Source organism: Sorex araneus, chromosome 2, assembly GCF_027595985.1.
Source record: "Sorex araneus isolate mSorAra2 chromosome 2, mSorAra2.pri, whole genome shotgun sequence".
NCBI lineage: Eukaryota > Metazoa > Chordata > Mammalia > Eulipotyphla > Soricidae > Sorex > Sorex araneus.
Window position 1 is genome coordinate 202,214,841 of NC_073303.1, and position 25,000 is coordinate 202,239,840.

The window sequence follows — 25,000 nt, forward strand, 5'->3', positions numbered from 1 at the left end:
GAACTAAGGGCAACTGAGTGAGAAAGCAGATGCCCGGGAGTAAATATTATTGGAGTCAATCAGCTCCCAAGTTACAAGCATAATATTAACTGTCTTCCTGTGTCCATACAGAAAAGGGCATTATTCTAAGGTAAACTAAGTTCCCTGTGGCAAGGCTGAAAGGACAAACCATGTGTTATCCTACATCTATTGACTTTCTGAGGGAAGAATACAGAGAGCATCAGGACATGAAGTTGGCCATTCCCCGGCGATTGAGGAGCATTACTTGCAGTTGTTGAGGAAGCAGGATAAATTCCTAGAGACATCGTGTATGTATATGTGTGTGTATGTGTGTGTGTGTATGTGTGTGTGTGTATGTGTGTGTGCATGCATGCTAAATGATTGGATAATGAAGTTGTGGTTTATGTGCACAGTGAAACTAGAAATTTAACATTTAACTAGAAAATGGTGAAATTTTGCCACTCACCACCAAATAAAAGGAGATGGAAAAGGCAAAAATTTTTAGGAGGAGAAAGACACATATTGGATGATTTCATTTGTGAATGCAAAATAAGGCAACCACCAAACACCAAGGACAGAACTCAATTCCTGTAGGGAAGGGGCGGGAGTGTGAAAGTTCCCTGTGGGGGGAGTGTGGGAGGTGGCAGTAAGGCTGAAGGGGGTCTTAGCATATGGTGGTGGGGGTTAAAAATGGAACTTCTGGGCTGGAGCAATAGTACAGTGGGTGGGGCATTTGCTTGCACGTGACCAACCCAGGTTTGATTCCCGGCATCCCAGGAATAAAATTCTTGAGTACAGAACCAGGAGTAACCCCGGAGCATTGATGGGTGTGATCCAAAAGGCAAACAACCCTCCCCAAACAAACAAAACACCCAAAAAAACTCATCTACCATAAATAACTTTATGAAGATATAGGGAAAGGGGGACCTGGTTGACCCGCAAGGCTCATACAACACCAGAGGGAGTGAGTGAGAGAGAGAGAGAGAGAGAGAGAGAGAGGAGAGAGAGAGAGAAAGAGAGAGAGAGTGAGAGTGTGAGAGAGTGTGTGTGAGAGTGTGGGGGGAGAGAGGGGGGGAGAGAGGGAGAGAGAGGGAGAGAGAGGGAGAGAGAGAGTGAGAGAGTGTGTGTGTGTGAGAGTGTGTGCGGGAGAGAGAGGGGGAGAGAGAGGGAGAGAGAGTGTGTGTGAGAGAGTGTGTGTGTGGGGGAGACAGAGGGAGAGAGAGTGTGAGAGAGTGTGTGTGAGAGTGTGTGTGGGGGGAGAGAGAGGGGGAGAGAGGGAGAGAGAGGGGGAGAGAGAGGGGGAGAGAGAGTGTGAGAGAGTGTGTGTGAGAGTGTGTGTGGGGGGAGAGAGAGGGGGAGAGAGGGAGAGAGAGGGGGAGAGAGAGGGGGAGAGAGAGTGTGAGAGAGTGTGTGAGAGTGTGTGGGGGGGAGAGAGAGGGGGAGAGAGGGAGAGAGAGGGGGAGAGAGAGGGGGAGAGAGAGGGGGAGAGAGGGGGAGAGAGAGGGAGTGAGAGTGTGAGAGAGTGTGTGTGAGAGTGTGTGCGGGACAGAGAGGGGGAGAGAGAGGGAGAGAGAGTGTGTGTGAGAGAGTGTGTGTGTGGGGGAGACAGAGGGAGAGAGAGTGTGAGAGAGTGTGTGTGAGAGTGTGTGTGGGGGGAGAGAGAGGGGGAGAGAGGGAGAGAGAGTGTGTGTGTGGGGGAGAGAGGGGGAGAGAGAGGTAGAGAGTGAGAGAGAGAGTGAGAGAGAGAGTGAGAGAGTGTGTGTGAGTGAGAGTGTGGGGGGGAAGAGAGGGGAGAGAGGGAGAGAGAGTGTGAGAGAGTGTATGTGAGAGTGTGTGTGTGGGAGAGAGAGGGGGAGAGAGAGGGAGAGAGAGAGGAGTGAGAGTGTGAGAGAGTGTGTGTGAGAGTGGTGTGTGAGAGTGTGTGGGGGGGACAGAGGGAGAGAGGGAGAGAGAGAGAGAGAGAGAGAGAGAGAGAGAGGCTGGAGAGCCCCAAGGTGAGCCCCATGAGTCCGAGCAGTCAAGAGCCGGCGCCCCTTGGAGCGCGTGTCCGAGTGCCCTGAGGAGCCAGGAGCTGAAAGTTGCGGGGAAACGCAGCTCGAGCACTTGGCCCCCATCCTGAGTCCCTTGGCCCCCCTCACAGGGTCAGCGCAGTCTCTCCTTCCAGGCTCGCGTCATCTCTCCTTGCAGGCCCACCCCAGGTACTCCTGAAGGGCGAGCAGGGTTCTGCCTTGGCAGGCCAAGCCATGCTCTTCGCAGCTTAAGTGACCCCTCCTCAGACCAGCACGGCCCCTTTGCGGGGTCCACATGCCCCTGCCGAGGTCAGCACAGCCCTTCCTGGAGTCTACGCCACCCCCGCACAGCTGATGCAGTCCCCGGTGTAGTCGTCGTAATCCTTTTCCTTCCATTCACTTTGTGTTTGGAGGGTCACCCTTGGCAGTGCCCAGGGTTTACTCCTGCTCTGAACCCAGGCTCGCTCCTGGCAGTGCTGGGGGCTCGTCCACAGGCAGCGATGCGACCCAGGGACACCAGTGCCCGGCGAGCCCTTAGCCCCGCGCACGCTCTGGCTCCAGCACGATCCTTTCTGCAGGTCAATGTGGAAATTCCTTCTTGAAGGTCAGCGCGATTCTTACTTCTAGGTTAACAAAATCCCATCTTGCAGGTCACTTGTAGTGCTCGTTTCCTGGGCAACTAAGGTCATGCTAAGGGTTTCAAATAGATAACTCTCATACAGTTCTAGGAACTAGTTTTTGCTGTGGCGTCAGTGTCTGTTTTTTTTTTTTATTTTTAAAATTTTTTATTAGAGAATCACTGTGATGTACAGTTAACAGACTTATGAACTTTTGTGTTTGCATTTCACTCATACAGTGATCGTTTACCCATCCCTCCACCAGTGCCCATTCTCCTCCACCAATGACCCCAGTATCCCTCTCGCCACCCCCCCACCCCATCCCCCACCCGCCCCACCCTGCCTCTGCGGCAGGGCATTCCCTTTTGTTCTCTCTCCTTTTCGGTGTTGTAGTTTGCAATAGAGGTATTGAGTGACCTTCATGTTCGGTCTATAGTCTACTTTCAGCTTGCATCTTCCAACCCGAGTGGGTCCTCCCGACATCCCCTACTTCATGTTCCCTTCTCTATCTGACCTGCCTTTTTCCCCAGCATGTAAGACCAGTTTCCAAAAGAGGTCCCATTTCAGAGGGAGAAAAATTCTCATTGGCTAGGAAAGCTGTCACTGTCACAGTCATCCCATTGCTCATCCATTTGCTCGAGCGGGCACCAGTAACGTCTCCATTGTGAGACTTGTTGGTTACTGTCTTTGGCATATCAAATACGCCATGGTAGCTTGCCAGGCTCTGCCATGTGGGTGGGATACTCTCGGTAGCTTGCCAGGCTCTCGGAGAGGAGTGGAGGAATCGAACCCAGGTCAGCCGCGTGCAAGGCAAATGCCCTACCACTGTGTTATCACTCCAGTCCAGGAAAGCTGTAACTATTATTATTATTATTATTATTATTTAATTGAATTACCATGAGATACAGTTACAAAGCTTTCATGTTTGAGTTTCAGTCACACAATGATCAAACACCCATCCCTCCTCCAGTGCACATTCCCCACCACCAATATCCCAGGTATACCCCCCTTTCCCACCCTCCCCCTGCCTCCATGGCAGACAATCTCCCCCATACTCTCTCTCTACTTTTGGGCATTATGGCTTGCAATACAGATACTGAGAGGCCGTCACGTTTGGTCCTTTATCTACTTTCAACACACATCTCCCATCCCATATGATCCCTCCCACCATCACTGACTCAGTGACCCCTTCTCTCTCCAAGCTGCCTTCTCCCCCAGCTCATGTGGCAGGCTGCCAACCATGGGGCCATCTTCCTGGCCCTTGTCTCTACTGTCCTTGGATGTCCGTCTCATATTATGTTATTCTATACTCCACAAATGAGTGCAGTCCTCCTGTCTGTCCCTCTCTCTCTCTGACTCATTTCACTTAGCATGATACTCTCCATGACCACCGACTTATAAGCAAATCTCTCCTAACAGCTGCGTAGTATTCCAGAAAGCTGTTAAATATTAGCTGTAAATGGCTGTAAATATTAGCTGCTAAAACCAGGGACAGGTTCATCTGACTTGAAGCTCAGGACACCCTGGGGAGAGAGAGGGGAGTGGTGCTGCCCCCGTTTGCAGTTCTGCTCTGGTACTGCTCACCGGGTGGTGGAGGAGGCCACAGGATGACTTGCTAATCCCCATCCGGAAGCTTCTGGACTGTTGGGGAAACCAGTGTCGAGAGTCTTCAGCCACCGGAAGTTCCCCGGGTCCCGACTGGCTAAACACCAGCAGGGCCTACCCGTCCCCTACCGTGGAATCCTCGCTGTCTTCCAGAGGCCGACGCCAGCAACCAGATCCTCGAGGGCCCCCGGGATGCCACGGTGCTGGCGGGCTCCGAGGCCCGCTTCAACTGCACCGTGTCGCCGGGCTGGCAGCTCCTCATGTGGACGCTGAACGGAGTGGTGGTGCTGAGCCTCACGCCCAGCGAGGTCATCGTCACCAACGAGCGCTTCACCGAGCAGAGCTACCCCGTGGGCGCAGGCGGCGGCAACATCTCGGAGCTGACCATCCACTCGGTGCAGCTGGGCGACGCGGGCCAGGTCAGCTGCAGCCTCCAGGGCAACGGCCAGAGCAGCACGGCCGTCCTCTCCGTCCAAGGTGGGTGGCGGCCGGATGCAGAGCAGGGCCGTGGGGGCTGTGGGGTCACGGCCTGAGGACGGGGGGTCCGCGTGACTCTCGGCCGAGAGACGGCCTCAGGGGCTGGCTGCACACAGGGAGGCTCTCGACTTTCTGAGCCAGCGGAAGTTTGTTGGTTCTCTCTCATCCTTCCATCATTCCCTTTCCCCCTCTCCTCCCCTCCCCTCCCCTCCCCTCCCCTCCTCTCCTCTCCTCTCCTCTCCCTTCCCTGTCCCCTCCCCTCCCATCCCCTCCCTCCCTCCCTCCTTCCTTCCTCCTTCCTTCCTTCCTTCCTTCCTTCCTTCCTTCCTTCCTTCCTTCCTTCCTTCCTTCCTTCCTTCCTTCCTTCCTTCCTTCCTTCCTTCCTTCCTTCCTTCCTTCCCTCCTTCCCTCCTTCCTTCTCCTTTCCCCCTCCCTGCCCTTCCTCCCTTCCCCTCTCCCCCTCTATTTCTCTGTCCTTTCACTTTTTCTTATCAGTTTCTTGTCAAACAGGTCATATCACTTTATTTTATTTTGGTACCTAATAGCTTTTCTGGAAATGTGTCCTAGAGACCTTCTGGGCGAGTTGCAGCCACTTTGTTTAGAGTTAGATGGAGGTGACAATCATCACCTTTTCTCTACTGGTGACATTTCCTTCTTCTCACCAGAATTGCCCCAGTCCATAGCTCTTCTCTACCTCCTCAGGGTTCTTAATGTCAACAATGTTTTCAGTAAATTTATCAAGTCTTTCAGAGGAAAAAAAACATAATATAACTTATTTTTAAAAGTAATATTTGAGGTTCTGACAATAAATAATGTTACATCCTGAGAGAAATAAAAAGAATGACTATCAGAATCCAGAGCCTTGTGATCAGTGTTTACCACGTTACATTCCTCAAAAATGTAGTTATAGATGATTTATAGATACATTGGCCTTACTAGAGCTCTTAACTTCCATGGCAGCTTTTCTTTTGCTCAAAATTTTATTTTATTAAAGCACTGTAAATTACAAAGCTATTCGTAGTTCTCTTTTCATTCCTTTTTGGGTCACACCCGGCGATGCAGAGGGGTCATTCCTGGCTCTGCACTCAGGACTTACTGCTGGTGGTGCTCGGGGGACCACATGGACGCTGGGCATGGAGCCTGGGTCGGCCGTGAGCAAGGCAGACGCCCTCCCTCCCTGCTGTCCTGTCAGCCCCAGAGTTGGGCTTTTGACGTACGATGTTCCATCACCGATCCCACCCCCGATGTCAGCTTTCCCCACCAGTGTTCCCACATCCCTTTTCCCACACTCTCACCCAAGCCCCAGCCCGCCATCTTGACAGGCCCCTTTTGAATCTGGTCAGTAAAGTTTGGGTCTTGTGATTCCCGTGTTGTGGACTGTGGTTTGGATGTTTCGCTCTGTCCCTCCTGAACTCCACCTAGGACCGGAGTCCCCTTGACCCTGACTTGTTGCTCCACATCTAACTCTCCTCCCCCTCTCTTTCACTCTCTGTCTTTCCTTCCTCCCCCTAAGCTCTGGGGCATGACAGAATCTCTTAGATCACTTTGTGTCTTTGGAACTTTTCTTCTATTAATTTGTTTGCCTGGGAGAAATTACCAAAGATTTGGCCTGTGTTTATTTTGTTACAGAATCAGTTTTGGTAATATTTGGTGGAGATATGTGTCTGCCCACGACCACTTGCGTATCCAAATTGTTGGGTCATTACTTTTATGAGCCTTTAACTTTAGGCCACAGTAGTAGTCTAGAAAATGAATTTTATGAGGCTACCTGAGCTATTGGTCTGCTTTGTATGACTGGTAGCTAATAATAAAGCATGGTACATGGGAAGGAAGACGGGAAAGGAATCAAAGGTGTGTGGACTTTGGCCTGATTGTCATCAGTCACCTGCCTTGGCGACTCTTGGCGGTGGATGAGTTTCTTCATCTTTATTTTATTTAATTTTATTATTAATATATTTTGCTTTATGGGTCACACCCAACAATGCTCAGGGGTTCCTCCTGGCTCTGCACTCAGGAGTTACACCTGGCGGTGCTCAGGGGACCCTATGGGATGCCAGGGATTGAACTCAGGTTGGCCGTGTGCAAGGCAAACGCCCTCCCCGCTGTGCTATCGCTTTGGCCCCAAGTTTCTTCATGTTTAAAGTGAGACTAAGGTTCCCTCTGGCCACCTGGAGGGCTCACACTGAGCGTCACTTGTGGCTGAGGACAGGCTGGAGCCTCCAGGGTCCTGCTCGGATCCCGTCACTGCATGGGAAGGTGGGCGACAGACAGGAGGGCCCGGCCATCTCCAGTGGGAGTCTGGCGCCAGGGTCATGTTCTAGCTTCACTGTGTGACCTTGGAAACATCACCTGGTGGCCTTGTGCCGGCCACCTGGGACGGCAGGAGAGCCGGTGCCTCTATGAAAGCTTTGTCATTCACGGTCACTTCTGACCTTCCCAGTAGAAGTTCACGGTGGTGTTAGGCTCCGAAGGGGGCCCAGAGACGAAGAGAACCAGGCCCGGGCCCTGCTCACTGTGCCCTGGAGAGGAGAGAATCACGAGTAATTAACGGCACGGCGTAAACGTTGGTGGGTGAAGTGGGCCAGACACAGACTCAGTTTCCGGCAGGGAAGGGAGACGAGAGAGCAGGCAGCACCTCCGGCTGTGAAGATGACCCCAGCCGGGATGAGCGTGGAGCGTGAGGGCAAGTGAGCGAGAGGGGGCACGCCTCATCCCAGAAGCTCTGGGCCTACGGCCGGCTCACTGTCCACATGTACACGACAGATAAAATTCCCACATCTAAGTGGTTTCATAAAATCCTTCCCCCAAGCCGCAGGCTGCGAGTTGGCTGAAAGCCCTAAAGCCCTAATCTTTAACATACTGGAAATTTCTGTAGCTTTTGTTAGACGTGAGAGGGCAGCACAAGCGTCTCGGGAAGCAAAGATCTTTCCCAAGCCCACACAGAAGGAGCCCACGGCGGGGCAGAACACGTGCCACGGCTCACCTTAGTCGGGAGAGGCGCTGTAGCACTTATTTTGGGAGGGTTTCCGAAGTGGTGCTCGGGGGGCCAGAGAGGCTGCTCCTAGTGATACCGACCTTGGCTCAGGGTGGGCTTGGTCCCTGCCACCGACCGCCATGATAACGCTAGAGCACAAGGAGGAGACGCTGCTGAGGAACCCGCGGTGTCCCCTTGGCATTCAGGCTGCCCGGTCTTCACTGCACACCTGGCTGCCTTGAATATCCATGGGCACACCGGGGGCTTTCCCCGTGTGCCCACTGGCTCAGGCTGTTGCCCTGTGCCTCACGGGCGCAGTCAGATGCTGCTTTTACCTGCCTACTCCCACACATACGTGGAGAGTTTGGCTTTCCTCGGTGGGTCAGAGTTTTCCTGACGGCTGACGTAGAGGGGCGGCTCTCTGTCACACAGGGGGCATGGCCTGGTCCAGCACAAACACCGAAGCGGGGTCCATGGGACACTGTGAGGGAGGAACTTCTAAGTCCTCTTCTCATCAGAAAGACAAGTCTTTCCTCTCCCTCCTGCTGTGTCTGTACGTTCTGGTGGATGCTCACTGAGCTAGAGTGACGACCCTTCCTCAGGACCTGCAGATCACTCCGTCCTGAGCTACAGCTCTGACAAAGTAAGACAATAAAGTGCCAGGTTGAGAGATGGGTTTTAACGGAGCAGAAAAAGGAAAGGCCCTTTATGGGACTCAGACTCCACGGTGCAGCCAGCCTCCCAGGAAGCACTGCTTTTCGTCTGGCACGGAACCAAAGAACTGCAGGATATCTGCGAAAACACAGCTGGGTTTTCTCTCCGTCTCCCTGTCTGTGAGGTCAGGATTCTGCCTGACGTTTGACAAAGGAACGTCCTGCAACAGCTCGAATTCAGAGGCAGACAGGTGAAGCTACTAGAGTGTAAAGGGCTGTGTAGCAATACAAGACAATGTCACCTTCTTGCTAATTAGTTTTGTCTTTAAAAATTTGTTTTTACCCAAGAATAGTAGAGATAAGTACCAGGAGGATTGCTCCACAGCTTGGAAGCTGGCCTCACATACTGGGGGAAAAGGCAGCTCAGATAGAGAAGGGACCACCAAGTAAAGGGTGCTAGGTGGGCCCGCTCGGGATGGGAGATGCGGGCTGAGAATAGACTACAGACTGAACATGATGGCCACTCAATACCTCTATAGCAAACACAACACCCAAAAGGAGAGAGAGAGCAAAAGGGAATGCCCTGCCACAGAGGAGGGGTGGGGTGGAGGGGATGGGGTGGGGGTGGTGGGAGGGATGCTGGGACCATTGGTGGAGGAGAATGGGCACTGGTGGACGGATGGGCACTCCATCATTGTATGACTGAAAAGCAAGCATGAAAGTTTGTAAGTTTGTAACTTTATTTCACGGTGATTCATTAACAAAAAATTTTTAAAAATGTGTTCTTCACAAACATTGCTGATCTCTAATGAATAAGTAGTAGGATAGTACTGTTGTGCTAAAATATTATAATAGACTTTCCCCAATTTGATGGAGGCTTGTCATGATTTCCAATATTGTTAATGATAGAGTTTCCTGCATACGATGTTCCAATACCCACACTCACCATCGGAGTCAGCTTCCCTCGCCAGTGACTCTTGGGCCCCTCTAACCTAACCCTCCTGTACCCCCACCCCTACTGCCATATTTGTAGACTTAGTTCTATAGGTTGAGTCTCAGGTTCTGATGCCGTTGGCTGTTTATGTACTAGTTTCTTTTTGTCCCCGATCTGAGAGAGATGATATGATTATGTCCCTCTTTGGACTGATTGTAAATATTAGCAGATGCCTGCTAAGTGATCTTAGTGACACATTAGCGACAAATAGCATGATTTCATCTTTCCTCGGAGCTGAGTAGTATTTCATTATGTGTATAGACCACAGCATACTAATCTATTCATCCTTTCTTGGACACTTGGGTTGCTCAGAACGTGGCTATTGTGAACAGAGCTGTGGTGAACAGTGGAGCACAGCTGTCTTTTCAGATTCGGTCCTGGAGGAAGGTGCAAGAAGTGGGATTACTGGAAGCTCAGTATGGAAGCTCAATTCTTAGATTTTTTGAGAAGTGTGCACATTGTTCTCCAAAGAGGTGAAACCAGAGACATTCTCACCACCAGGATGAAGGTCCTTTTCCTCCACCTCTGTCCAGGCCAGCACTGGTTGATTTTGCTCATTTTTTTTTTTTTTAAGTGTGTCAGTCTCACTGGTGTGAGATATCTCATTGCTGTTCCGATCTGCATCTTCCCGACGGCAGCTGATGAATGTTATTTCAGATACCGCTTGTTCATCTGGTTGTCTCCTTTGAGGAAGTGACTGTTCAGCTCATTTCCCCATTTTTATTTTTCTTTGTGTTTTGGGTCACACCCAGCGATGCTCAGGGGTTACTCCTGGCTTTGCACTCAGGAATTACCCCTGGCGGTGCTTGGGGGACCATATGGGATGCCAGGGATCGAACCCCGGGTCGGCCTCGTGCAAGGCAAACACCCTCCCCGCTGTGCTATCGCTCCTGCCCCTCATTTCCCCAATTTTTGATGGAATTTTTTGCATAACTTTTAATAAGCAATTTATATATATCTTGGATATTATTAACACTTTGTCAGATGAGTGGTGAGCAAATATTTTCTCCTCATCTGTGAGGTGTCTTTTATATGCTAATTATCATTTCTTCTGCATTGCAGAAGCATGTTAATTTGGTGTCGTCCCATTTGTTTATCTTTGTTTCTGCTTGCTTGGCTCCTGGCACTGAGTTATTGAACAAACCCCCAGTTTCAACGCCTTGAAGAGTTTGGCCAGTGTGTTCTTCAAGATAATTATAGAATCAGGTCTGGTATCAAGGTCTCTAATGAAAAAATAGACATTTAATTTTAATTTAAAATAATGGTAAGCATTGATAGATATAACCTACATAAACTAAAGGTCTTGGAGTAGTCTTCAGTGATTTTTTTTATTGTTAATTTTTTTTTTTTTTTTTTTTTTTTTGCTTTTTGGGTCACACCTGGCGATGCACAGGGGTTACTCCTGGCTCTGCACTCAGGAATTACCCCTGGCCATGCTCAGGGGACCATATGGGATGCTGGGATTTGAACCCGGGTCGGCCGCGTGCAAGGCAAACGCCCTACCCGCTGTGCTATCTCTCCAGCCCCATTATTGTTAAATTTTTGTTATAAAAAAATTTTAGGCATGCCACGTTCCACCACTAATCTCACCACCATGTCCTCTTCCCTCTAACATCCCCAGGTTCCCCCCAGGCCCCAACGTGCTCCCCTTGACATCATATAAGATTTTTATTTCATATTAATTTCTCCGGGCTGGGATGATAGCACAGCGGGTAGGGCGTTTGTCTTGCACGTGGCTGACCCGGGTTCGATTCCTCTATTCCTCTTGGAGAGCCCGGCAAGCTACCGAGAGTATCCCGCCCAAGCAGCAGAGCCTGGCAAGCTACCCATGGCGTATTTGATATGCTAAAGACAGTAACAACAAGTCTCACAATGGAGACGTTACTGGTGCCCGCTCGAGCAAATCGATGAGCAATGGAACGAAAGTGCTACAGTGCAGTGCTATCAATTTCTCCAATAAGACTTAAGTAATGGCAAATAAAATGATCAGAAGAATAAGTCTACAAAAGTCAATTTGTGATGACTAATTGCTGTATGTTTTTAACCTTTCTTAATCAAGTAAGAGGACAACCATATGCACCGGGAGTGAGGGCCTCACTCAGTGCCCCACGGTGGGAAGTTTCCTCTCTCCTCTAAGGAACTCTTTTAATGCTTCTTGTAAAACCGATTTCAGGACTGTGAGTTTCCTAAGCTGCTGCCTCTACAGAAGCTCGGCATAGTTCCTTCAACTCTGAGCAATAATCTAGCTGGATAGAGTGTTCTCGATGAGGTGCTTGTTTCGTTGAGGTGTTGTGCTCTGTCCTTCCATGCTCTCCTGGCCCGTAGAGTCTCGCTTGATGGATCTGTTGTATACACCATGTAGTTTCCTTTTCTGATCTTGCTGCTTTCAGTATTCTGTCTTTGGCTTTTGTCATCCTGAGTACATTGTGTCTTGGAATTTTCCTAGTTGAGTTTTTTTCTTCTTTTTTTGCAGGGACCCTTTAGGCCTCTTTGATCTTGGTACCTGTATTCTTCCTCTGAGAAATTTTTATTGGTGATTTATACCCCACTTTTTTTTTTCTTTTTTCGGTTACGCCTGGCAATGCACAGGGGTCACTCCTTGTTCTGCACTCAGGAATTACCCCTGGTGGTGCTCAGGGGACCATATGGGATGCTGGGAATCAAACCCAGGTCGGCCGCATGCAAGGCAAACGCCCGACCTGCTGTGCTATCACTCCAGCCCCTCTACCCCACCTTTTTTTTTTTTTTTAAATCATACACAGTTAGAAGCTGTTCGTTATGGGTTTCAATGTTCCAACACCCTTTCTCCACCAGTGCACATTTCCCAGTCCAGTGTCCCCAGGTTTCCCTCCCCCCACTCTCCAGCCCCTGTCTGCCTCTGTGGCAGGCACTTTCCTTCTCTCTCTCCCTCCCTCCCTCTCTCCTTTTGGGCACTATGGGCTGCAATGCACATACTGAGAGGTTCTCATGTTTGTTCCCTTACCTGCTTTCAGCACACGCTTCTTATCCAGAGTGACCATTTCCAACTATCTCAATGACTTCTTTAACTATCGTTCGGTTTTCACATTTGCCTTCCTTCCTGTTCCTCAGGGACTCTGGTGATTCTTAGATATTTCCTCTGGAGTTCATCCCGCACTCCCCTGGGGTACTGTTCATTTCCATTTGGACTATTCCCTTCTGCCCTTTGCCTAGCAGCTTCCTCCTTTACGTCTTAGAGCTCCTTGACCTTTGGCTCAGCTGCTGTTATTGTTATCCTGATATTCAGAGTTTCTATTGACTTTTTTTTTTTAATCACCTACCATGCTCTTTATTTCCGGTTGTGGTTTTTTTTTGAACCAGACCCAGGTTCCTCCTGGCTTTGCACTCAGGAATCCCTCCTGGTGTGGTGCTCCGGGGACCATAGATCACATCTGTGTCGGCCATGTGCAGGGCCACCACCTTGCCCCCTGGACTCTCTCTTGGCCTTAATTATTGTCACCTTTTCATCTAGACTCCTATACTTTCTTGTGCTTTGCTGACTCCCCGTGCTATTGTTTCTTCTTGTTCTTCGAACACCCTCACCACAGTGTCACTGAGGACACTCTCGGAGGATTTACTGTTTGTATCTCTGGTGACACTGTTCCCACTCACTGGGCTTGGTGGGTTTCTACATGTCTTCCCCACGCGTGTTCTGGTGTCCTGGCGGTGCTGGTGGCGAGTCTTCGGAGCGCGTCCCCGTGGAGGGTGCTGTGAGGTGAGGCTAGAGGCTGTTCTCCTTCTTCTCTGCCCGTCCTCCTAGAATGATCCTTTGTGAGCAGCGTGTGATTTGTGGAGTTGGTCTGGCGCACAGCCGCTGCAGGAGCTGTGGTGGGGGGCTGCTGGGACCCCCCGCGGGAGGGGGAGGGGCTCTGCCTCCCATCCCAGGAAGGCAGAGGCCAGCCCCACCCGAGATGGTGGAGCAGCTCACAGCAGGTCCTCGTCAGGGGTTTCTAAGTGTATAAAATACAGAAGCCAAAATGTCTGCAAGCTGCTCGCCAGGATTCGCACTCAGCCGGTAGGGAACAGAGCCCGGAATTCCAGGGATTTGGCAATTTTGTGGAAAAGTCAGGACTGAAATCAGAGCCTTTGTTTTTTTTTCTCTAGAGTTTTCTCCATCATATTGAAGGACATTTCAGATGGTTTCTGTCTGCACATTTCGGTGCTGACGTACTTCACCAACGCTGAGCCTTTACCTGGGTTTGTGCTCAGATTATTTCAGTGATACCAGTTGGTATACACACACCAATATAACAGTTTGCAGATGTGTTATACTGTGTGGGCATTGTGATGCATGCGGGTTCTTAATAGATACTTAAATAAAATGAAGATGACATTGCCAGAGTAATAGATCAGGCCCTTCTAGTATCCATCAGTATGTGATTGGAATCCTGGTTTACTATTTCTATACTTGTATTAGATTTGATTCTGATTTAACTTGTAACTAGGAGAATATCTTAAGACCAAGTTGTAGGAAGTTAGGTCTAAAACTCTGTAATTCCAGTGGGATATTACTCAGCTGTGAGACACGGCAGAATCCTGCACTCGGCTGTGGCCAGAGGGAGCCGTGCCAGGTGAGGTGAGTCAGAAAGAAAAAGACAAACACCAGATTCTCTCAGTCATATGCAGAGCTTAAAGAAACAAAGTAAGGGGCTAGACAACCACTAATAGGAACTGTCCTATCCTACAGTCAGTAGAAGTGGGGTTTGGGGGTGCTGGGTGCTGGGGGAGGACCTTGGGGTACCGACAGAGGGACCCTGGTATTGTGGCAATGTCACAGCAGGGCGAGTGCAATCACACTGGGACAACTGTACAAAAATAATTTTACCTTTTTTTTTTGGTTACAGCTATTTTTATTCTTTTTTCTTTTTCTTTAAAAAAATTTATTTTAAACGAATCACTGTGAGATACAGTTACAGATTTACAAACTTTTCATGATTACGTTTCAGTCATACAATGGTCCAGTTCCCTTTCCTCCACTGGTGCCCAACAAAAATAGTTTTTAAAATGCTTTCAGGGAGAAGAAGAAATGCTTGACATGATTTAAGCATCCACCGTGCCGTGTGTAGTACGTGAAACACTTGGTTCTTTCCAGAGGGATGTTTCCAATACTTCAGCATTTGGGTCCCTTCTTTAAACAAACAAAAAAATCCGAGACTCCCATAAATGAAACAAGTGCAACCGGCCGAAGGCAGGGGGAGGTTTGCTTCCACCGCCGAGAACTGTGTCCCCTGGAGTGTAAAGGAATGCAAGGATGGTTCTTCCTTCTCCGCTGGGCTGCGCCTAGATGCACACACGTCTGCAGCCGGCCCCCGGACACAGCGTCTGCTTCTGTCCCCCATATTCTTTCCACTCCGACTGGGGTGTTTTCATCCCCAGCCCTGCCTTCCTCGGGGAACCCAGCAGGTCACCAGACCCTGGGGGGGACGGACAGATTTCCCGCACGCAGACCCAGCCTGTGTGGTCCGAGGGGGCAGGTGCCCTGGACACTGACCGGGAGGTGGAAGTCTAGAAGCGAGAACCTCAGGGTCTTTTCTCAGAGCTTTCTGTTTCCTTCCCTAGCTGTGGGGACACTGTCCATCCCCAAGACCGGACCTGTGCTCAGGAACCAGCCTTGCAATGTCACCTGCAACGCCTCGGGCTGGACCCCACTGCCAGAACTCTCCTGGGAGCTGGAGATCCCGGCGGTCAACTCAAGCTACAGCAACGTCCTGGAGCCTAACAACCCCAACAGCACGTCCAGTGTGCTGACGCTCGTGCCCCAGGACAGCGGGCCCGTGACGTGTGTGGCACGCATGAGGGGGCTGTCTGAGCCCAGGTCGGTCACCGCCAACCTCACGGTGGTCTCTTCCCTGGGTGAGTGAGAACGTGCACTGTGCCGTCAGTGGTGCCTGGGGACTCGGAGGAGGGGTGGGGCGGAGGCAGATCACTCCTATGTCATTTATTTTGGCTTCGGGGCCACACCCGGTGGTGCTCGAGGTTCAGGGATCACTCCTGGGGGGATCTGAGGGGCCCTATACAGTGCCGGGAATTGAACCCTGGTCGGCCACATGCAAAGCAAATGTCCTGTTCATTGTGCACTCTCTCCAGTCTGCTTGCACTTTATTTTTTCATTTAGTTTTATTTTTAAGTTGTTTTCAGGCCAGGTCTGGCAGTGCTCAGGGCTGACTCCTGGCTCTGTGCTCAGGGCTCACTCTTGGCTCTCTGCTCAGGGCTGACTCCTGGCTCTGTGCTCAGGGCTGACTCCTGCTGGGATTCAGGGAATTTACATATATATATATATTTATTTTTGGGTCACACCCAGCAATGCACAGGGGTCACTCCTGGCTCATGCACTCAGAAATTACTCCTGGCGGAGCTCGGGGGACCGTATGGGATTCTGGGAAACGAACACGGGTCGGCCGCGTGCAAAGCAAATGCCCTCCCCGCTGTACTATCGCTCCAGCCCCCAGAAAGGGGCAATTTGCTTCTAAGTAAGATCAAGACCCAGAGCTGCTGGTGGCTGGGGGCTAGTGTGTGTTTCCTGCGAGGTTTCTTTTGTCAAGGAAGCCTGATTTATCAGACCTTCCGTGCAGGTGTGGGCCTGCCAGTCTTGCCAGATGGAGGCTGGGCCGTGAGGCTGGGGGGGCGGGGGTGCAGGGAGGGCCTGGAGGCCTACACAGGCCGTGCCCGCTTCTCTGGGACCCAGAGATACCTGCGGCCCACCAGCCGTTTCTGGGACGTGCCAGGGCACTGTGCTTACTTCTGGGCAAATCCCTGTAAGCCTTGAAGGCGGTGGAGTCAGCCGGTAGCTCAGAGCTGCCCTGTGCCCCATGTTTGTCTGAGGTTGGTGAGAGACCAGGGCTCGGGGTGCCCTTGGGGAAAGATGGGTGTGGCCCCGCCCCGCCCGCCGTGCTCAGAGCACCCCTCAGCCCGCCTGCAGGGCCCAGCCGTGGACGCACAGCAATGTCTTGTGGTTCTAGGACCTGTGGAAATTTCCAGCACAGGCCAGAGGTCAGGAGTGACGGTGCTGGTCGTGCGTGTGACCTGGGCTGTCACTGGCCTTTGGGCGTCAGTTTCCCCACTGGAGCTGGCGGGGAGACGCCTGAGGCAGCGGCTCCCTCGTGGCCACCGCCAGTGCCCAGGGTCGGGGGAGCTGAGAGCCGCGCCGAGCTTGGGCCCAGCCCAGAGGTGCCGGGGCCTGGCCACTGGCGTGTTTTCAAAACGCCCCCCCAACTCCTTTAAACGCAGGCCCAGGGGCTGTTGGAATCAGAACCTCCAAGGCCCAACCCCTCTGCCCTCCATGCCTCATCAGGTGTTCCTCCTCAAGTGCTCCTCTCCTCTCCGCAGACGCAGAGAGCAGACAGCCCGGGTCCACCCTGAACCCTGCTATTTTGCCTCTTAAATTTACTGTCCCACTTTGAACAAGCCACTTCACTCCCTGTGCCTTGGTCATCTCTGTCACAGGGAGATAAGCCTCAGAGGCAGTGTGGGGGCCAGAAAGGCCCTGCCGGCAGGCTCCGAGCCAGACCCCAAGGCCGTCCATGGCCCCTTGACAAACACCACCCAAGGGGGCATGTGGAGTGAAGGGCACTGCGCTGCTGGGTTTCACTTGAGGTGTTTGTGCCCTCAGACTGTCCCGAGCACTGTTTGAAGAGCACTAGCGAGGTTCATTTTCCTTTCCTCCACGGGCAGGGGAGGGACGGTTGGAGAACTCTCTGGCCCTGTGGGCCGCGCGACCCCAGGGGACTGTCCATGCAGCAGGTGCAGCCTGGCAGGAGGAGGAGACGGAGCAAAGGTCCTGGGGATTTCCACGGCAGTGACTCTGCCGGTCCCCTGGCATCATTTATTTTTCTTTTTGGGTCACACCCAGTGATGCTCAGGGGTGACTCCTGGCTCTGCACTCAGGAATCACTCCTGGCAGTGCTCGAGGGACCCTATGAGATGCGAGGATTGAACCCGGGTTGGCCGCGTGCCAGGCAAACGCCCTCCCCGCTGTGCCATCGCTCCAGCCCCGCCCCTGTCCCTGCATTTCTGCCCGACTGCGTGATATTCGGGCTCCTCAGCACCGCACTGTCATCCGCGTCGCCCTTTCCCACCCACTACCCGCGGGGACCGGGATCTCGAAGCGGGTGCGAGCGTCTCCCCAGAGCAGAGGCCCCTGGAGACGAATGTCGAGGATGCTGGCCTCAGTCCCGGCGCCCTGTGTGGTCTCTGAGCCCCATCAGGAGTGACTCTGAGCACAGGGCCTGGAGCAAGCCCCGAGCACCCCTGGGTGTGGCTCCCCACAAATCAACAAAAACCCAGAAAAAATCAAACGAGGCAGGTTCTTCCGTGTTGGTGCCCTCTGAGTGGGAGGCTCATCGGCGAGGCGGGACGTGTCTCTGCTGCACGTGGTGGTCGGGCTTGGGGACAGGGCTGCCAGGGCCGCCCCAGCACCCTGACTCTGCCTTGCTCTGCTCGGCTCCTCCCTGGGCAGGGACTGGAACCCAGGGCAGGCGTGAGTCAGAGTGACGACGGCAACTGTGGGAGGCCATGCCCCTGATAACACCAGGCAGAGCAAGGGTGTTGATTTTTTTTTTTCCTCCTCCCTGCGGTGTAAACTGAGCTTTGGACCTCAGAGCTCACCGAGCACCCGGGCCGGGTCCCCTGGGAAAGCTCCCGGTGTTTGCCTGCGCCCCCGGGCGGGAAGCAGGGTGTCACCGTGACCTGCCTCTCCCTGCCAGCTCCCAACTCTGGGGCCGTGCGTGGGCAAGGCTGGCACTCCCGGGGAGCACGGGCCCAGGGGTCCAGCGGGAAGGCGGGGACCGGTGCTGGTGTCAGGAGGTGGGACCCCCTGGCCAGTGCCGTGGGGGCGACTGTGAGCGGAGAAGGCGGGAGTGTCCCGCCAGGAGGCAGGTGGCTTGGCGCTGGCCCCACTGACGATTCTGCATTGGCAGTGGCGCCAGCGGCTGGCATTCCCGCGGGGTCTGGGGCTAGAGGGCCAGGCGGGTTGCTCTCTGGGTGGGGGGACACGGGTTTGTTTTCCTTTTTCTTTAGTTTTGGAAGCTTGAAACTTTGTTTAAACACTGCGATTTACAAAGTTGCTCCCAATACAGCAGTTTCACACATTCAGTGCTCCAACACCAGTCTCATCACCAACACTGGCTGTTTTATTTTTTAATTTTTTTTTTTTTTTTGTGAAGGGGGAGGGCTCACGCCTGGTGGTGCTCAGGGGTTACGCCTGGCTCTGCACTCAAGAATTTCTCCTGGCAGTGCTCAGGGAACCGGAACAACATGGGATGCCGGGGGTCAAACCCAGGTGGGCCACCCTTCCCTCCCCGTTGTGCCGTCTCTCCGGCCCCAGCACTGGTTTGTTTTAAAGCTCTAATGCTGGGGTTAAAAGCCAGGGGAGGGTCTGAGTCTGTCTCCTTCCCTCTCTGCCGCAATTTGGGAAACTGCTTCCTCTCCTGGGCTCTCCCAGCCCATCGAAGTGGGCAATGTGGAGACACAGTTCTATTCATTCATTTATTTATTTTTCACTGGAGCGATACCACAGCAGGTAGGGCGTTTGCCTTGCACTAGGCCAACCCGGGTTCGATTCCTCTGCCCCTCTTGGAGAGTTCGGCAAGCTGCCAAGAGTATCTTGCCCCCATGGCAGGGCCTGGCAAGCTACCCCTGGCGTATTCGATATGCCAAAACCAGTAACAACATCTCACAATGGAGATGTTACTGGTGCCCGCTCGAGCAAATTGATGAGCAATGGGATGACAGTGACAGTTATTTATTTTTATTTATTTTATGTTAATGAATCACCGTGAGATACAGTTATAGAGTTACAAACTCTCTTGATTATGTTTCAGTCATACAATGCTCAAGTACCTGTCCCTCCACCAGTGCCCATTCTCCACCACCAATGTTCCCAGTATCCCTCCCACCATGCCCATCTCCCCCACCACCCCACACCCACTTTCCCCCATCTCTGTGGCAGGCACATTCCCTTTCACTCTCTCTCCTACCTGGTTTGCAATATGGGTAGTAAGTGGCCATCATGTTTGGTTCATGGTCTACTGTCAGCACGCATCTCCCATCCCGAGCGAGCCCGCCAACCGTCCTTTACTTGGTGGCCCCTTCTCTACCCCAGCTGCCTTTTCCCTTGGAGACACAGCTCACAGCTTTAGGAAAAAGGTTTTGACTTCTCACAATCCTTTTTCCCTCTGGGCATCTAAATATGAGGAAAAAATATAGAATTGTCTTCTGCATATAGGCTCAGAAGAGTACTCAGACTCTTCATTTATCCCTGTACCTATGTACCCATCCATCCATCCATCCATCCATCCATCCATCCATCCATCCATCCATCCATCCATCCATCCGTCCATCCATCCTCCAACCCCTCCCACCCATTCATCCATATTTTTCTGCCTCTCCACCCATCCATCCACCAATCTATTTATGCACCCACCCACCTGTTATCTTCCACTTATCCCTCCATCCTTCCTTCCTTCCTTGCTCACTCCATCACTTATCCATTCCAACACACCCATCCACTCATTCATTCATCTGTCCACCCAGTCACACATCTAGTCCTGCACGCATACATCCATTCATGCATCTGTCCCTCTGCCTGTCCATATGTCCATCTATTCACTCAACTGTTCACCTATTCATCTATTCTACCATCCATCCATCCATGTCCATTCATTCATCCATCCTCTCATCCATGGGTCCATGCATCTTCTTATTTGTCCATCCGTCCACCCAATCCATGTGACCAATATGTGACCGGGAATCGAGACACACCGACTTATTCTGAGCGCTTAACTTTGGCACAGGGGTAGCCAATGGCGACTTCAGGATCCGTGTTTTAAGACTGATATGCTAAGCAAGAACATGTAGGAGCTGCTCTTAATTGTAGCCTCTGATTCCAAAGTGCTGGAGGGGCCTTAGCTTAAAAGCAAGCCTTAGCGTTCTCGAGAGGAAGTCTGTTGTTTAAATATTTCTTATGGCAAATCATCTAATAAAATACCCACGTACTCAGAGCAGAGTGACAGTTCTATTGAGGAGCAATTCCCATTTAAATAGCTCAGCTTAAAGGTCTCCTGGTTTGACTGCAGCGGGGCTGGGGAGGGAGGTGAAGAGCCGGATAAAGGCCCTCTGGGAGGCCGCGGTTCCCACGGGCCAGTGGGCAGGGCCTGGCTGGTGAGGGCGGGCCTCCCGCTGGGCTCACTGAGCATTTGCTGTGTGGCCAGGGCAACTGCGGTGCCCGGGGCTTAATTGTATGTAATTTTAATTAACGTAAATTCGAGCTTAGCTAACCGTGGGGCACCCAGCGTGGTCAAGGCGGCTGTTCACCATCCAAATGGCTTTTCCTTCTCTGCCCCCTTCTCCCCGCTTCCGTCCCCTGCTGATCCCGCACTGCAGAAGCTGGTTTCCATAGGCCCAAGAGGGAGTCGCGGGCTGGAAATGGGCTCAGGTCCCACCCTGAGGCCTTAAAAGGGGCCCAGGTGCCCCCACTTGGTGTGGCAGAGACGCGTCCTCCCAGTCTTCCCAGCGATTACTGCTCCAAACTTTTGTTTTTTCTTATCTTTAGACACACACAAGTGTCCCCCCACCAGGTAAGCCCACTCCACACAGCTCCCGCAAGGAACCTCAGTTCTGTTGTCTAGATTTCCTGGCTTGGTTATTATTTATCTATATTTCTGTCTGTCTGTCTGTTTGTCTTTGCTTTTTGGGTCACACCCGGCAATGCTTTGCACTCGGGAATCACTCCTGGCAGTGCTCAGGGGACCATATGGGATGATGGGCATTGAGCCACAGGCAAGCAAATGCCCTCCCCACTCCAGCACCCCTCCCCTTCTCTTTTGATTTCAGAGCCACACCCAGGATGCTCAGGGCTGTCTCCTGGCTCTGCACTCAGGAATTGCTCCTGGTGCTTAGGGATGCATTTGATGTGCGGCCAGGGTGACTATGGCGTCTGGGGTTTAATTGTAGGTGATTTCAATTAATTTTAATTTTCGGGGGGATAGAACCTGGGTCAACCACAAGCAAGGCAAGCACACTGCCCGCGTCACAATGTCCACATTGCAGATTTATAAAAAATAAATATATTTTGGCCTCTATATTTGTTTCCACATTTATTTTTCAGGGGTTCAGCCCTGTTAGGAGGGGCCATGCTAGTTACTGAAATCAAATTAAGCAAGACAAAGCATGTTTCCAGAATATGGGCAGTAGGTCCCAATCTTGCTGAAACCTCAAGGCGGAGGGAAATGAGAGGTGCCTGGAGGCAGGCCCTCGGGTCTGTGTGGGGGAGCAGGCCATGTGCAGTGACCGGCTGGAATGCCCACTCCTGCCCTCTTGCCCGTGGATCCCACTGGAAATGACTTAGATGCCCAGAGTGCAGGGTTCGAGTTAAGGAGCGACGGGAGCTACACTCTCTCCAACCATCTGTTTCTCCTTTTCCTGTTGTGCTCTTTCTTCTGGTTTTCTTTCTTTATTTTTTTGGCTTTATGGGTCACACCTGGCGAGGCACAGGGGTCACTTCTGGCTCTGCACTCAGGAATTACTCCTGGCCGGTGCTCAGGGGACCATATGGGATGCTGGGAATCGAACCCGGGTCGGCCGCGTGCAAGGCAAATGTCCTCCCCTATGTGCTATCGCTCCAGCCCGGGTTGTGCTCTTTCTGCCCCTCAGTTTTATCTGCAGGTATCGCACACAAGGGTGGAGCCACCCAGCACCACCCTTCCAGGGGGTGCATGTTCCCGCACCCAGCCTTATCTAACTGGGAAGGCAGAGGCGTGGCCTGGCCTATGGACTGGCCCCGGGCAGGCCTTTGTGGGCCATGGACCACATGGCAGGGTGTGGCCTGTCTCACACCCTGAGCCAGGACCTGACCCAGGACGTCTTGCCCCAAGGACAGGCTGCAGGGCTCGTCCCCTGGGGTCTGCGCTAGACCCACAGTGTGTGTGGCAGCTGCCTGATCTCATGCCCAGGCAGGGCCACTGACATCTCTTTTTCCCCTTTGACCTTGCAGGTGGCAGCGGGCCGGGTCCGGCCTTGCCCACCTGGGCCATCGTGCTCCTGGCCGTCTCGCTTACGCTGCTGTTGATCCTGATTATCACCCTGGTGGTGATATTCTGCTGCTACTACCCCCGGAGGCGCGAGAAGAAAGGTGACTCTCAGGGTATCTGTCGTGGGTGCTTGGGGACTCCTGGTGGAAGCCACCGGGCTCGCCAGTGCCTTGCTGACTGCCAGGGCTGCTTTATGCTGCCGTTCTTGTCTATTAAAAAATATATATATTTAAACAAGTTTAAGTATTATGATTTAAAACTGTGGCCATAATAATAAGTACCAGGCATACAGTGTCCCAACACCGGTCCTATGGCTGCTGTCAGCTCCCCCCACCCACGTCCGCAGATTCTCTCCCACCCACAACGTGCCACCTTAACCAGTACATTTCCCCCCTCTGGTTTCTGGACCGCACCCAGAGGTGATCAGGGCTAATACTCAGAGGTTACTCTTGGTGGGACTCGGGGAACCACATGTGGTGCAGGAATTTGAGGCTGGGTCAGCCGCATGCAAGGCAAGAACTCACTGTACTATTGCTCCAGCCAATATTTTGAGTGTAATTATTATAGTTTGGGTCCCCTGCTTACGGTAAGAATGGAGCTGTGGTTTAGCTACAGACGTATATGCCACCTCTACACCAACCGATGTGCGCAGGGCCCCTGCCCCCTCTCACCCCTTATTATTATTCATAATAACTCTCCTGACTTTGCTTATGTAATTTTCTTTTTATAGCATGGAGTTACCAGAGTGAAGTAAGGTAAGCTTGAAACGACATCCATTTCCTGAAAACCAACAATATCCATGTGGACTCACACATGCACACACGCACAGATACACCCTAGCATGCATGAGCACACATTTGTGGGATCTGGGGAGTCTTTTCTCACAGTTGAATACTGAAAATGGGCAGCCAGGAGCAAGTGTTGTCCACGCCCACGGGGTAATGGCCACGCCCACAGAGCAGTGATCACGCCCACACAGTGGAGACCACGCCCACAGGTCAATGGCCACGCCCACAGAGCAGTGGCTATGTTTACTCCAGAAACCCATGCCCACACGGTAATGGCCACACCCATAGAACAGCGTTCATGCCCACACATTAGAAACACACCCACAGGGCAATGGTCATGCCCAAGGGGTAATGGCCACAACCACAGAGCAGTGGCTATGCTCATACTTTAGAAACCACGCCCACATGGTAATGGCCACGCCCACACAACAGTGGCCACGCCCACACAACAGTGGCCACGCCCTCACACAAAAAACACGCCCACAGGGCACTGGGCACGCCCACAGAGCAGTGGTCACGCCCACCGCTAGAAACCACGCCCACAGGGCCACTGCTAACTCCCCAGGACAGGTCCAGGACCCTCGGTCTTCCTGGGGAGGGAGAGGGTTTTCCCTTTGCAGCCTTTTCCACCAGCCCTTTGCACTTTGAGCATGACTGGGCCCTCCCTGCTCCTCTTAGAGTGACCATTCCAGGTGTGAAGTGAGGTGGGAGAGGTCCTGCTGAGATCAGGCTGCCGCCCTGGGCCAGCGGGCAGGAGGCAGCTGAGGAATCCCTGCCATTCCCACCTGCCTCTGGGAGCAGCTGCGGGTGTTTCAGGACTTGGAACCACGCGACAGGCAGTTCTGAGCACTGTCAGCAGAACTATCAATGCAGGAAGCGAAGGGTCCTTATTTTGGGGGGGGCAGCCACACCCTCTGGGGGTGGGGGCTACTCTGGTTCAGTGGTCGAGTTGCTCCTGGGAGTGCTCAGGGGACCACGCGGTGTTGGGCATCAGCCAGCGGTTCCTGGGAGCACTGTCCACAGTCTAGCCGTCTCTCCATGCACAGGGAGGGCTTCAGACCACAGTGCCTTTGCCGGGCTGTTCTCACAAGGCCACCCCTGGTTAGCTGAATCCTACCAGATAATTGAAAAGTCCCTTTTGCTATGACCGGGCTTGGGTTGTCTCGGTCCTGGCACGGTGCTGCTGACCCTCTCCCTCTCGGCCGGCCGGGAGCAAGTGCAGCCCGAGGGGGCGGTGGGCAGTGTCCCGTGGGCGGCCGCCCTCTGCCACCCGAGTCTGACGTCTCCGTCTGATGCCAGGAAACCTGCGGACGTGAAACCAAGTTCAACCTCGGATGTCAAGACCAGAGGCGGAGAGGAGAACTCGGGCTACATCTCTGACGAGCGGCAGACCCACAGCGAGAGGGCGGGCGGGCAGAGGCAAGACCCACCCAGGCGGCACAGCAGAGAAGGTGCCGGGGGAGTCTCTCTCTTGGGGGGGATTTTTAGAGGAGGGAGGAGTTCTCAACTAGGTGCATTCTTGTTTTTAATTATTATTTATTGAATCACCACGAGATACAGTTACGAAGCTTTCATGCCTGAGTTTCGGCCATACAAAGGAGTTGGAATATTTTTGAGACACAGTTTTTTGGTATTTTTTTTGGCCTTTTGGGTCACACCCTGTGATGCTCAGGGGTTACTCCTGGCTCTGCACTCAGGAATTACTCCTGGCGGTGCTCGAGGGACCATATGGGATGCTGGGGATTGAACCTGGGCTGGCCACGAGCAAGGCAAATGCCCTCCCCGCTGTGCTATCGCTCCAGCCCTTTGGTCATACAATGATCGAACACCCATTCCTCCA

General features: G+C 52.6%; 1 protein-coding gene across 1 annotated transcript in view; it reads left to right on the forward strand.

Annotated features, from left to right (window-relative positions):
• Positions 1-25,000, forward strand: part of IGSF5 (immunoglobulin superfamily member 5) — a 39,544-nt gene that overhangs the window by 9,162 nt on the left and 5,382 nt on the right. The window contains exons 2-6 of the mRNA XM_055124543.1: positions 4,385-4,708; positions 14,907-15,200; positions 22,336-22,473; positions 23,103-23,127; positions 24,460-24,611. Coding sequence (XP_054980518.1) covers positions 4,385-4,708; positions 14,907-15,200; positions 22,336-22,473; positions 23,103-23,127; positions 24,460-24,611 — 933 coding nt within the window. The remainder of the gene's footprint in view (positions 1-4,384; positions 4,709-14,906; positions 15,201-22,335; positions 22,474-23,102; positions 23,128-24,459; positions 24,612-25,000) is intronic.